Raw genomic sequence first — 13,898 nt, 5'->3', positions numbered from 1 at the left:
TGTACTGTAACTCAATACAGATGTATGATATCAACCGTAAGATTAGTTCTCGTTGATCTTGATCGTTGATTGTGGATAATATAAAGTTGACCGGTTTTGTCTATGAATTATATTAAACCGTCAATTTCGACCGTTGGTAACCGGAGGAGCCAAGAACTCACTATCTGCTTATTCAAATACTTGAGTACCTTAAAATCAAACACATAAGTGAAGGTTTTTGTATAATGATCTTAGTAGGAGTAGGAGAACACAAACATGTTTTTTTTTTCTGGTCATAGCTTCCTAGGCACAATCACTCTTATTGCCATATTGTGTGAGAAACAAAATCATGAGAAAGATTCTATAATCTCAAGAAGGCGTTGAAGCCATGAACTCTAAAGGAACCAAAGAAGGAAAGAGTTCTGTAAATCTAAAACCATGTCGTTGATTCTTTGTCTTCAAGCAGTTTGAGCAACTGGTTCATCAGATGCTTCAAGCCTTCAAAAAAAACAAAATTCATAAGCGACTAATCTTACAACAATGATAAGCCGTACTGGACATACGGGTGACGGTTAGTTTACCTTTCGATTCCTTCCCCAACCTCGACTCTAAGAAAATCGGTAACCTTCACTGGAGAACCTACCTCCTTGGACAAATTATCCACCAGTGTCTGTGGAATAGGAGCCCAAGAGTTGAATTCAACAAGCGATGCAGAGGTAATAAAACGGTAAACTAGGTGTTTTAAGCTAAGACCCACATACCTTAATGTTTATAGCATCGTTCACAATAAACTTTTGCTCCATTAGAGCAACTTCTTCAAAATACTTACGGAGACGCCCTTCCACAATCTTCTCTATCGCCATCTGATTCTTGCCTGTACTTTCTGCCTGTCATATACAACATTTGATAAGCAAACTTTTCTAACGCAGGTTGTGTACTTTTTACAAATTACAGTTCAATTTCATAACATAAAGTGACACTAACCTGAGACTTTAGAATCTCGCGTTCATTTGCCATTGCTTCAGAAGAAACAAGGTCTTTGCTTAAAAACAAAGGCTTTGCTGCTACAACATGCATAGCCAGTTCTGAGCCTACACGCTGAATAGCCTCTAGTTGAGTATTTTCACCTTCTACTTCGAGAGATACAATCCCAGCTATACGACCCAACCCTATTCTCATTTTTTTTTTTAAAGTTAGAAATGCACAGAAATATCATAAAAAAAGAGATTAGAAACAATGGGAAGTATATTGAACAAATTGTACCTGGTTGAGGACTTGTGTGAAGATATGCAGAAAGGACGCCTGCTGAAGATTTTGACATCAAGAAACCTCTCCTAAATTTTACATTCTCTCCCATGATTGCAGCTACTTCTGTAACAGCGTTTGAAACCGTTGTTTCACCATTAACTTTTGGATGATCGAGGTTAAGCTTGAACTCCTGATAGCATCCATTAGAGTGATTAGAAATGAAAAGTTGATATCAATATCTCAGACAGTGCAAAGGAAACAACATAAATCCATAAATTTAAATAACAAAAAAGGAAACAAGCGAGTACATAAAAAACTGACCTCAAAAAGCTCCGGCCCAAAGGGGAAGACACCAGAAACTTGCTGCGAACTACTCTCAACCAGCAAAGCATGTTTTGCCATAGCTAAAGCCTGCAAGACATGTCAATTTTAGAAGACAAGGAACAGTAAAATAAACAAAAAGCCCATCATTCAGCAACAACCAATGTGAAATTGCTATGGGACTAACCAAGTACTGGAAAATCTCATTCCTAGCAACAAAATCAGTCTCACAGTTAAGTTCAATAACAGCAACTTTCCCTTCATTTTGAGCAACGGCAAGCATTCCTTCTGCAGCAGTCCGTGACGACTTTTTCGAAGCCAAAACTTTCCCTCTCTTTCTCAAATCCTTCTGAGCAGCCTCTGTGTCAAATCCAAAAAAACCCACTTCAAAACACAACAAAACATACACAACCTTCACCAAAACAAAAAACCTAAACCAAATTCTTACCAAGATCCCAATTGCATTCAACTAAAGAAGCCTTAACATCTTTAATAGGAGCACTAGTTCTTTCCCTAAGTTGCTTAATAAGACTCATTTGGTCAGATACAGCAGGAGGAGCTTCCGAACTAAAACTCCGTATGAAATTCCCAAAACCACGAACAAGGCTTGTGTAACCAGACGGTACAGAGCTTTTGTACTGAGACAAAGTTTCGAATTTGCTTGCCACAGTAGAATACTCATTTCCAGAACTAAATCTACTACTAACACTATAATAAAAGACTCCAATTGGTCTTCTCACTGCTCTAGCAAACGCCATTTTCTTATATGTTAATCAGTTCTCTGCATCCAAAAACAAAAATCCTCAATTTGATAAGTATAAAATTCCTTCCTTTAGATCATCAAGAAACAAATTCTGAACTTGAGATAATCAAACGCAAGTCTTAACTAATTAAACCCTAAAAGAAGAGATTAACTTGACTAGAAATAGATCGACGTGAAACGAGATCGAAATAGCTTGGGAATGGAGCTTACCCGGCGATGAAAGTTGTTTGGTTACTGTGATAACGACGGTGATGGTTTTTGTAAAATACGACTGAAATTGGAAAAGGGTTTAAGTTTATAAGTATGGGCCCATTGATGGCCCATTAAGAGTTCGATAAAATAGTTGTTTTTGCAGAAACTTTTAGTTTAGGGTTTATGATAATGGAGAAAAAGCTTCCCCTACCAATTTGACGACAAGAAGCTGTGAATCTTCTCAATTGTGTTTCGGAATCGAAATTCGATCAAGAGAAATGTCTAATTCTACTGCAATCTCTCTGAGAATGTGTTCTATCTAAGGTTTGTTCTTTTCTTTTTCCAACATTTCCTCAATTGGAGTTTTTGAACAATTGTTTTTCCATATGGCATGCTTCACTAGTTCACTATGAATTCTTCTTTGTGATTCTTAAGTCTTTCTCATAGATGTAAGACAGCTTGATCTTAGATTGAGCAAGGCCTTGATTCATCTTCTGTTGTTGTTTGTCTCAGAAAGTAAAAAAGTTTTCAGTACCAAGTGAAGAAGACCATAAACAAGTTGGAGCAGCTTGATTGAGCAAGAAACCTTGATAACGTTATTACGCTGATTCAGTCCTAAGCTATGTACAATGATAAAGCATTTCAAAGATTACTTTTGTGAACATTCAACAAAAAACGATGCATTTAAAGTTTTTAAAAAGAAAAACGAAGATTTTTCTTTTCTTGGTGGAGGAGATTCATCCGTAGAACTAAAAAGCTCATTTCAACTATATATACATCAGAGTATGCTCTTTTACCTTAGAACTATCGGAGCAAATTTACATATCACAAAGAGGAATCTTATTGTAAGAGCCAAAATAAAAAATAAAAAAATAAACACCTTAGAACACCACAAAAGAGAAGGTCTTTTACCTTACTATGTATACCCATCAGCGGTATAAACCCTTACCGCGCTGATCAAACCGCAACTATTGAACAACTATAGTTCTACTCACTCTCATTCCTTCACCCCATTTGAGGAAAACTTTAGCAACAGATAGATAAAACTATCTCATATCTGTGTGTTGAAAGCTTGTTCGTTATCTCCGTTGTTTTGCCTGATTCTTGGATTGATGGGGTTTTTGTTTTACCATAAACCAAGAGGGCTCTAGGTGTAGAATTACCTCAGCTTCTTCTGTATGTATGTATTTATTTCAGACCAACTGTAGAACTTTGATTGACCCATTTGAGCTAGCTGAAACAACCATATTCGATCTTTTTCTCCAGCAAACGCTTGAAACGAACAGGTTGTTGTCCTCCTCTATCTCCTTACCTGATATTGGATCAATAGAACCAAACTTGTACGAGGTAATTGGCATGGGAAGAGACCGGTGATAGGCATAAACCTGAACAAAACAAGAAACAGCATATTTCTCAATCAGAGAGATCACTTAAACAACAATACTACCAGATTAGTTCTTTTTTGACCCTACGCCAGTTATTTTACTAATTGTTAGTATCAATGGATAAGTTCCTCCATCGCGTATAAATAGACGGAATTCACATGGAACTGTGATTTTTTCCATCACATGAAATAAACTCTGGAGCTTCTAGTTAAGTTGAGAATCAAACTATCAATCTGTGGCAATGCTTGTTAAAGGATTATAGAAAAGGAGATTCCATACACAAAGTTATAGGAATATCAAAGAGTTCCCAGGTTTGTAGGGGCATACCTCATTTGTCTCAGAGCCACAAGCTATATATCCATCAGAAGTAGACAAACCAACAAAGTTCTGAAAAAGGCAGGAAAAGACAAATCAACCACGAAGGAAAAAGAGAAACATCATTATATAGATTAACTCAAAATTACGTTTCAGCATTAGCTACCTTCTCATTTGTATGGCCGCCAAAAGTTAAGCTGCAAGCATTTGTTGAGAGGCCACCGTGAGTGGTTTTCTTAAGATCCCAAAGCTTTAACGTGTTATCAGTTGATGCTGTTACAAGAGTTTCATTATCCAAGAACTTCGCATAGCTAACTGCTTTGTTGTGTCCTGACAGTATGCACCAAGGAGTTCTTAAATTCCTTAGATCATAGCAGTAGGTTCTGAAGTCTGATGATCCAAAGGCTAGCAAGTGAGAGGACTGTGGAGAAAATTGCACACAACAAACGTTTGCAATGTTCCTGATTGTTCCTAAGCAGTTCCTCTGCACAGTCAAACAAGAAGATTGTCTATTAGCTACAAGGCTGAAAATACGAGCATGACAACATTGACAGAATAATCCAAAGTGCTATTGATATATTCATATGTATATATGCCAGATATCTCAGTAGGAGTAGCTATTAAAACGACAAAATCCAGTATAGAAGAGCATGCCTCATTGATGTTCCATAGCTTCACAGAACAATCATCGCTTCCACTGGCTAATTTTGTCGGACAAGCTTCAGAGAAGTCAACAGACCAAGCCCTCTTCTCATGCTCTATGAAATGTGAAATGGCCTGTCCTGTTGTCACATCCCATAACTGGATTCATCATAAATACGTTTGTATTCATTAGACCGAAGGAAATAAAGGGGTAATCAAGTGATAAACAATCTACGTAAAACTTCAAAGGTTCAAATACCTTGACAATACCATCATAATCAGAGGAAGCTAGGTAGTTCCTAATGTAGTTGTTCCAGCAAACGCCGCTAAGCTTTGATCTATTTGGCATTTCTATGGCTGGATAATGAATGTCAACAGATTCGTTGAAAAGGGAATTGAACTCATATATCTTAATTTTTTTCGACACACCAGCTGTGGCAAAATAATCCTCGTCCCGATCAAAACCCAGAGAACAAATCACATTTGAAGTGTTGTTCAACTCACTGGTCCTCAGCACACCCCGAGTTTCAAACTTACTATATCGAGCATATTTGCATAACCCATCAAAGAACGCTCCAACACGATCATCTGAGCTCCAAGTCTCACTGTTTTCTACTTCTGCTACAGTATTATCACTATTTCTTAGCAGATCTCTATCTGGGCGTAACCTATAACGTGCTTCAGGGAGATGTGCGTCTATCCTTGCAGCGAAATAAGCGCTTTCAAGCTGATTAATGTTCCTGATCAGTCTCATTTCAGGTACACTAGAAGCAGGAGATGAGCTAGAAGCTTCTTCCAGGGACGGAGGCCCTATGGCACAACGTCTCTTGACAATTTCCTCGATATCTGCTTCTACGGACGCAATTTCTTCCATCAAATTTCCAGCATGCTTCTGCCTTTTCTCTTGGGACAAGAAAAGGAAATGCTGCAAGAGTTCAGACTCTGTGTCCTCTTGTTCAATGGATAAAGATAAGCCTTCAGCATACAAATCCGGGATTCCATTAACTACTTCAGATTGTAAGATGTCCCTAATACAGAACAACATCAAACTTATTTAGAGATTAAGCCAACTCACATTCTTGACAGATAAATTATGACAGGAAGGAGACTATCAACACATAAAGGGAGCTCAGTTAGTACAAAGACTAATTATTTTTCAGAGTAGAACCTAACAATCCTATGTGAAACTGTTGACGAGACAATCGTCCTCCCGTTTACAGCCAGGAGAACAAAACTTCCACATTTGGTGCATATGTACATTTCTAGATATACAACAAGATTATCTTCCAATAGACCCACTAGGGATTCATGGCCTTAAACTATCAACAGAAACAAGCATACAAAAGTTCAATAACACGCTTTATATCATTTGAGAATTATAGTAGCTAAAGATTTTGCATTGCCTGGTTGATGGTCGGCATGAAGATTCTGGATGAAGTAACCAAAGACAAAACCCAGCTTCCTTTGGATTCTCCGACAGAAATTTGGGAGGAAGAATGCGGTGTCGGATATCAGACATTGCAGCCTCACGAGCTCTTTCACACTGAAATTGGCTCAGCAACTGACGGAAAAAAACAAATTAGTATATCAATGAAAATGTTATGTTTTGACCAAGAAACAGTCGAATCAATATATACATAAACCTATGAGCCATGCAGCCAACTGTACTTTCAACGAGAAACTTCACTGTTACCATCTCATTAACAAACATGCTACACTATCTAAATCTATCTGGACCCAAACATGACCCACACACGATATGTCCCAGTTAAAGACATAATCCCACGGGAAAACATATATATGTGTGTCAACATTAAGGGCTTGCAGATTCACATTTCAACTCATGGATGTACATACTTACAATTGCAGGTCAAAAGCTACAATTAAGATGGCATACCTCATAAAGAAGAATACCCAAACTATAGATGTTTGAAGAGGCTGAACGCATGTCACCCCTGAGCTCCTCAGGGCTCGCATACCATTTCTCTTCCAACTGCTCACTCACTGAAGTAAAAGGGCAGGCAACTGTACTACAATGAGGTTGACTAGATCTGAAATGAAACTCCTGTATCGCGCCATCATTATTTTCAGTTTGGATATTGACGCCACCAGCTCGTTGAAACATAGGCCACTGTCTAGAGCTTGGTCCACTTGATTTCTGCTTCTTTGCAGGGATAGAGAGACTAGAAGTATCTCCTAACCGTCTTCTAACCAGAGGGTTTTCGAGTTGACTTAAAGTCTCTTTGTTCATGTTGCTGTCAAAAGACTCTCGTTGAGAACCTGAAACCACATACTTTACTGCATTTTCCTTGAAAATTTTGAATGAAGATGGTCGCAGGTCACATAAAACAACTCCTTGAGAATGAGAACAGTCCACATGATCCACGATCTGCCTAAAGATATACATACATTCTGCTTTATTAACTTCCTGCCGCTCCGACTTCAACCATTCTCTCAGACTTAAACCTTCACCTCCACAACCTCTATGTGTATCTGAAGGATTAGCACAAGAAGATGGTTTACTGGTATTGGAAGGTAAGCACGGCAAACCATCATAAGCCGCCAAAGGGATGCTGCTAGAAATCTTTGCTGAAGTATTAGCTATTACTAAAGCGCTACCAGAACTAGCTACAGTTTGCTGATCCATATTCCTCGCTTTAGATCTATTGTTTGGCGGGCCTCTGAAAGTAACTCCCTTCCCTTTCAATGTTTTTCTAACAAAAAACTGAGAAAACCCAGACTGCGATAACATCTTTGTCTTGATGCCTTCATGAGACAATGCCTCTACAGGTACAGGATTTCGTTCAACATTTGTCAAATGTTCATTAGCTTCTCCATTAACAGCAATAATAGCCAGTTGTCCATTTGAAGTCTCAGGCAAAGACATTTTCCCAGCATTTCTCAAGATACTTACTGTTCCCCTGTCAATTACCTTCTTACTCATAGAACTACTACCCGGTAAATCACCGTCTAGCGGAAAACGATGCAGAAACTGACTGCGATTCATCTCTAATCTAGCTCTACTACTTGGTCTACCAACTATAGCCATACTCGATCCCTCACAAGTTTTAACAGTCAACTCCTCGACAACATCCCCCTCATCATTTGTATTCTGCCGGCTAGAACATGGTTCATTCCCTATAAGCTCCACATGGTCACCACCATTCTTACCATCTAAAAAATCTGCTATTACACCATAAGAACAATCAGGAGAACCAGCTTCTCTCTGAACCTGCACTTCTTTTACTTCCCGGACTTCAATGTTCTCCGGTTTAAACGACTGCTCACTATTCTTGAATTGAAGGTGAGCAACATCAGCTTCATCAATCCTACTCACATCCCCTACTGATCCCTCATCCATCATTCTCTGTATCATAGGAAACATAGCATCAAAAGATTTTCATAGCTTTGATTTCACAATTGTCTAGGGTTACTGATATTCATCACACAATCTCAATTCTAACATAAATAAAAAACAATTGTAACAAAATCCTCAGAAATTGAAAAAAATGACGATTCATTTTCAATTCCAGAAATATCCCAAATTTGGCAAACAAGAGTGAGAACTTTCTAATTTCATCATCGAACAATGTTTACGAGACAAAGAGTTTTACTAATCTACCTCAGAGGAAATTAAGAACAGGAGCCGGAAAAATCGAATCGTGAGAAGCCAATCATTGACGAAATCTAGCAATGAAAACAACACAGAGGAGAACAAAGATCCACCGACGTAATCAACAATCGAAGGAAGGAAGAAGAAGATAAAGCAACAGAGGCGGTGGAACGAAGAAGAAGGAGAAGAAGAAGAGAGCAGAAGAAATCTGAGAACAAAACGACGATAATTTGAGTTTTTTCAAAAACGTCGATTTTCGATAAAAATCTTTTCTAAGGCAGAAAATGAATTTGACTGTGTTTAAGTAAGCGACAGAGAATTCGAACACGATAGACGATAAACTCAAGATAATAATAAAAATTAACTACAGTGATTTGTGTTTCCATATTGGTCCCTTTAGTTTAACAATGTTTACGTAACTGTCCTAATAGTTTAAGATTTGAACTAATTCTATGAGAAATCACTATTTATATTGCAATTAATGTAAAATGCTGAGAGCTTTCAGTTGCAAATTAACTCAAAGAGATCGTTTTACACAAACAAAAACGTGACATAAAGAAATTTCACATGTGGTTTTAGATCTAAATAACGCTTAATTCTCTATTTAAGGTGTATTAACTTCATTATTCAATAAAAAGATTCTGATAATATTTATTGCCACATTTATGCAAATTTCGAATCTTATCTATCTTTGGCGATTTTTAAGAAATAACATACTCTTTTGAAACAAAAAAAATGAACCTACAGTACTTGCTAGGGACATTTACATTTTTTTGTTTGATAAACTCAAGGAATTTAAAAAAAAAAAAAAAACTATAGTGATTTGATTTCCTGATAGATCTCTTTAGTTTAACAATACTTACATCAGTGTCCTAATACTTTTAGATTTCAACTATTTCTATAAGAAATCACTACTTACACTACTTACATTTCAATTTATTTGAATCTTGAGAGCTTTAGCTGCAAATTATTTGCTTAATAAATCAAAAGATATTGTTTTACACAAATGAAAACGTGACATAAAGAAATTTCACATGTGATTTAGATTTACAAAAAACGCTTAACTGATTCTATTTAAGATGTATTAACTTCATAATCAATAAGCTTCTGATAATATTTATTGCCAGATTCTGATAGACGGATAGTGTACTGGCTCCTGATCTTAAATGGTTTCAAAAGACTTTTGTGGTCTTATGATTATCCATTTTTCAGGATTGTCTTTCATATTTGCTGGCTCTAAAAGTTTAAGGACTGTCTAATGCTGATTTCAAGGGTCAGATTCAGGTTTATGACGACTTTAAACCTCTATACCGCGGCATAGACAACTCAAGCGACAAGCTAGTCGAGAAGGAGCTGCATAAGCTTAGTTTGAAGCATGTGTGATGAACACTACACAGAGAAGAGCTGTTGCACATATTCATGGCATGGCAAACAACAGATCAGCAAGAGAATCAAACTCACTAATGCCAATCTTCCGGAGATCTTCCAGAACCTTAACACCAGCAGTTCCCGGAACTTAACCTCGTAAATGGATGATTATCCGATGATTCGGAAATTATTTTGCCACGGAACTTTCTTATTAGTTAGTACTCAAGAGTTAGTTTACAAAAGCTTTCATTAATTATGTAGAAAAAACTAATCCATATATAAACAAGATGCGTATACAAAGCCAATTTGCGTTTGCAGTATTCAAATGCAAATGCAATTTTAGTTATGGTGAAATTGTTGTAACACAGAAAGTTTCAGCTATTATTATACTCATGAATGAATAATTGATTTGATAGTAGATAGAATAGTTTGTTGTAGTTCCAGAGATTGTTAAATAAACTCCTGACAAAAACAGAAAGCAATATGTAAGAAGATTTCCATAACTAGCTTAACTTAAGAGTGCAGCTTCAAATTTACTTCTTTTGGCTCTCTGTTGCATCTGAAATGTTCTAAGGCTTGTTGGAATCCTTCCCGGGACCTTTCGGGATTGCCCATTCAGGCCAATTACGAGGCAGCTTAAGCACAATCTCAGCGCCGTCTGAAGATGATGATGATGAAGATGACGATGAAGGAGAAAAAGGCGGTGGATGATTAGCAGATACCGGAGTAAAGGTTTCTCCCGAAGCTCGGTTCTCAGTCGCTGAGTTTCCTCTGTTCCTGCCTTCTTCTTCTTGGTTTCTATCACCAGACCGATGAGAGCTTATGTTACTCTCAATAGGTGGATTATTATCATTTTCATCATCACTTATCATTATCGCATCTGCACACAAAGATAGATTCAAAAGAAATGTCATTGTAAACTAAACAACACTTGGGTACAGAGATGTCTATGTATACCTGTCACAGCATTGTTCACATTCTGATTAGCCTCGTTCTCTCCTTGACCAATAAGATTATCAGTCTCTCCAACCCCTGAGATTACAGCACTTTGAGTAACCGAAGCTACTACTTCCGCATCATAGAGTGACTTCAAGTAAGCACATTCCTTTTCAACAACATCAAACTTCTCAGCTAACTCAACATACTTATTCTCCATCTTCACTAACTCTTCTTCCTCTTTCTTCTTCCCCAACAAAAGCTCCTGATTCTTCGACTTCAACTCATCAACAATAGCAGTTCTCTCACTCTCCATTGTCTTCTTCATCTCCTCAAAAGTCTTCCTAACCTTAGCCTTCTCCCTTCTCTCTTTCATACATTCCTCAAGCAAGCGTTTGTTACTCACTTCAAGCTCCTTAGCTTTGTTCTCATGATGCAACTTAATAGCCTCATAAGCTTCCTCAGCATGCTTAATCCTCTCCTGAAGACTCTCATAATCTTTCAACAGAGTCTCATGATTCTCCTTCAGAATTTCATGCTCCAAAGTCATCGTTTTCTCTAAACCAAACATCATCTTCTTCTCTGATTTGTCCTAAACCCAAACCTGAAACAACATCAACCAATTTCTACAGATTATTACCAAACTCATAAGCTTAATCAAAAATTCTGCAAAAACCCTAAATATCCAAGCTTTATGTTCTCTTTATGACTGAAATGCAACGAAGATGAGAATTAAACCAGATTTATGAGCTCAGATTGTGGAAATCGAAATGGGTTTCGGAGGATTCAGAGAGAAAATGGTGAGTAACAGGGAAGAGAGAGTGTGGTTAAAACTCAGATTCTTTCAAGCATTCAACAATGTAAACAGAATCAGATAGAAAGAAATGGAATTTTCTCGAGAAAATCTTACCAGGATTGCGAACTTGAAGAACCTAAAGAGAGAAGAAGACGAAGAAGCAAAGTCCTCCTAAACGTTGGTTAATGATAACGTAATCGAAGATGACAGATAATGTTTGTATGTATTTAAGTAATATTATTCAAATTAATTAATTGTTTATTCCATGTGACCAAAAAAATAATTAATAAATTGTTCATTCTTAAGCTAATTTAACCCAAACCTTTTTTTAATTTAATCCAAACCTTGTAACTGATGCGATGTTTTTTTTACTAGAACTTTAATTTTCTGTTTTTACCGTTTTATATATGGCATTCAGTAGGTCTGGGTACGAAACGGATATCCGGAAAAATTGTGATATTTGTTATTCGATTCGTTTTAAACGAATACTTGATTTTGTGATTTGCTTTGCTTTGCTTCGAAAATTTCCGGATATCCGGAATTTCGAATATCCAGAATTTTTTGTGATATTTGCGGATATCCGCTTTGATATATTTAAATATTAAAAAAAATCTATATACTATATAACTATATCAGATATTCAAAGTTTTTATTTAACATGCTTTCAAAATAAAAACTAAATACTTGTTGGTACCACCAGTCTACAAAATGTTATCAAACTAATTCCGAAAACTAAAACCCGATAGTTTTTGATGTCGTTGATCAAAACATAACATGAGAAAAATGATCAAACAAACATTTTAACATAAAAACGTAAAATAGCAACAATACACAAACTATTATGATATATATATAGATATAACTATATTTTCTAATATATATATAAAAAGATACGGATCGAAGCGGATATTCGGTTTTTTTTTTTTAAAATTTGTTATTTGATTCGGTTTTTACGAATACTACATTTTCCTATTTGCTTTGGTCCAAAATCTTACGGATATTCGGATTTTTCGAATCAAACCAAATCATATACCGAATCAAAGCGGATCGAACGAATATTTTGCCCAGCCCTAACATTCAGGTTAACAACAGAAATTAAAGGTATTCTAACATTGTAACATTAATGTATGTTTTCGTATAAAAATGAAAGTTTAAATATCAAATTGAAGTTTAGGTTAAATCAACTGTGGTATAATACGTGTATAAATGCAGCATAGTTCAAACTAAAGATATGAAAAAACCAATTTTCCGTTTTTTACATAACATTTGTGCAAATTCCTATACTATTAAAAGAGAAATATAAATTTGTTTCAATTTGAATTGGATCGGGTTATGTTAAAAAATTAACATAAATTGACCTGAAATTTAAGTAATTGGATTTTTGGCAAAACAAAATTCGGAATATAATATGAAAATCAATGTTTTTAAACCCGATCTGGACAGTGAACCGGACAACAGTTTTTTTTCTTCTACGCATCGTTTGTTTGTATTATTTATATATATATATATATATAGTGATATGATAACTTCCCTAAAATTAGCTGAATAATTAAATGAAAAAAATTTCAGTTGATTTAACATTGAATTTTTTTCCTTGTTTTTTTTAACCCATTTCTCCACATTTTTTTGTAGTAGTTTAGTTTCGTAATTTCTGCAGTCACAACTTTTAGTAATGAGTTATAAACAATTACAATCAAGGTTTTTATAGTAAACACATCTTTTACTAAAACCACGTAGAATAATTGGAAATCAAACATAATTTTTCTAAAGCTCCTAAATTTTTTTAGTTTGTCCTTAGAAATCAAATATATTTTTGAATCTTTTTTATCTAATTAACCGCAATATCTATAATCTGAAAGTGTTAGGACCGATTGGTAACAAGTGTTATTTCTAACTATATCAATTTTGGTTGTAGAAAATTTTGGTGTAAGGAATTTGACCGTAGAAAATATAGAGACTTTTGCAGTTAAAATTGCAGATGTGAAAATTTTGAAACAATTGGTAAAAATTATGAGTTTAGAAATTAAAACTTTAAATAATATAAACGATTAGATTAGTTGTGACATATGCGATACAATTTTTTTTCATCTCTACTGAAGAGATCGTTTTTATTGATATTGACACAATTGATGACGGTTTCATATCATTAAAAATGATAATTTAGAGAATGTTTTTTCCGATTTTAAATGATGCTTTCAACTTTCAATATAAAAGTTAAATGTATTTAATATTTTTTGACCAATAATATTCTATAGTATATTTTTTATTGGTTGACTTAGATATAGTTACTTATGCAAAAAAAGGTAAATTAAACTAAACTTTTGTAATATGTGTAAAAAA

The 13,898-nt window shown here is 35.6% G+C and overlaps 3 protein-coding genes across 4 annotated transcripts; all 3 read right to left on the bottom strand.

Moving 5' to 3' along the window:
- Positions 1-128: 128 nt before the first annotated feature.
- AT4G11120 (translation elongation factor Ts (EF-Ts)) lies at positions 129-2,620 on the bottom strand. The gene is made up of 9 exons (NM_117182.5): positions 2,522-2,620; positions 1,997-2,329; positions 1,736-1,908; positions 1,549-1,638; positions 1,243-1,417; positions 964-1,148; positions 741-866; positions 561-649; positions 129-477 (listed from the first exon to the last, which is right to left on the bottom strand). Exons 2-9 carry the CDS (start codon positions 2,304-2,306, stop codon positions 438-440), a joined length of 1,188 nt encoding a protein of 395 aa, NP_192850.2. The 5' UTR covers positions 2,307-2,329; positions 2,522-2,620; the 3' UTR covers positions 129-437.
- A 526-nt stretch (positions 2,621-3,146) lies between these two features.
- On the bottom strand, positions 3,147-8,767 carry SPA2 (SPA1-related 2). The gene is made up of 8 exons (NM_117181.4): positions 8,468-8,767; positions 6,743-8,212; positions 6,249-6,406; positions 5,105-5,873; positions 4,858-5,004; positions 4,370-4,687; positions 4,216-4,275; positions 3,147-3,888 (listed from the first exon to the last, which is right to left on the bottom strand). The coding sequence occupies exons 2-8, from the start codon at positions 8,207-8,209 to the stop codon at positions 3,697-3,699; spliced, it is 3,111 nt and encodes a 1,036-aa protein (NP_192849.4). The 5' UTR covers positions 8,210-8,212; positions 8,468-8,767; the 3' UTR covers positions 3,147-3,696.
- Positions 8,768-10,086: 1,319 nt separating this feature from the next.
- On the bottom strand, positions 10,087-11,758 carry AT4G11100 (gelsolin protein). Of its 2 annotated transcripts, none has more exons than NM_117180.4 (3): positions 11,673-11,758; positions 10,784-11,366; positions 10,087-10,706 (listed from the first exon to the last, which is right to left on the bottom strand). In NM_117180.4, the coding sequence occupies exons 2-3, from the start codon at positions 11,334-11,336 to the stop codon at positions 10,396-10,398; spliced, it is 864 nt and encodes a 287-aa protein (NP_567374.1). In that variant the 5' UTR covers positions 11,337-11,366; positions 11,673-11,758; the 3' UTR covers positions 10,087-10,395. The 2 variants fall into 2 exon arrangements, with proteins under 2 accessions (NP_567374.1, NP_001078373.1); NM_001084904.2 differs by having other exon boundaries at positions 10,213-10,706; positions 11,501-11,688.
- Positions 11,759-13,898: the final 2,140 nt, after the last annotated feature.

This window comes from Arabidopsis thaliana, chromosome 4 (assembly GCF_000001735.4).
Source record: "Arabidopsis thaliana chromosome 4, partial sequence".
NCBI classification, from domain to species: domain Eukaryota; kingdom Viridiplantae; phylum Streptophyta; class Magnoliopsida; order Brassicales; family Brassicaceae; genus Arabidopsis; species Arabidopsis thaliana.
The sequence above is the reverse complement of the archived record's forward strand: the minus strand, read 5'-3'. Positions and strand labels throughout refer to the sequence as shown.

What these genes read in the sequence shown, in the direction of transcription:
- AT4G11100 (NM_117180.4), bottom strand. Translation starts at nt 11,336, where the DNA reads ATGATGTTTGGTTTAGAGAAAACGATGACTTTGGAGCATGAAATTCTG. An exon ending in TGTGAACAATGCTGTGACAG is followed by an intron (nt 10,707 to 10,783) that starts GTATACATAGAC and finishes CTTTGTGTGCAG; the next exon opens with ATGCGATAATGATAAGTGAT.
- SPA2 (NM_117181.4), bottom strand. Translation starts at nt 8,209, where the DNA reads ATGATGGATGAGGGATCAGTAGGGGATGTGAGTAGGATTGATGAAGCT. An exon ending in TGGGTATTCTTCTTTATGAG is followed by an intron (nt 6,407 to 6,742) that starts GTATGCCATCTT and finishes TTTTTCCGTCAG; the next exon opens with TTGCTGAGCCAATTTCAGTG. An exon ending in ATTATGATGGTATTGTCAAG is followed by an intron (nt 5,005 to 5,104) that starts GTATTTGAACCT and finishes TGATGAATCCAG; the next exon opens with TTATGGGATGTGACAACAGG.
- AT4G11120 (NM_117182.5), bottom strand. Translation starts at nt 2,306, where the DNA reads ATGGCGTTTGCTAGAGCAGTGAGAAGACCAATTGGAGTCTTTTATTAT. An exon ending in TGAATGCAATTGGGATCTTG is followed by an intron (nt 1,909 to 1,996) that starts GTAAGAATTTGG and finishes GATTTGACACAG; the next exon opens with AGGCTGCTCAGAAGGATTTG. An exon ending in TCACACAAGTCCTCAACCAG is followed by an intron (nt 1,149 to 1,242) that starts GTACAATTTGTT and finishes AAATGAGAATAG; the next exon opens with GGTTGGGTCGTATAGCTGGG.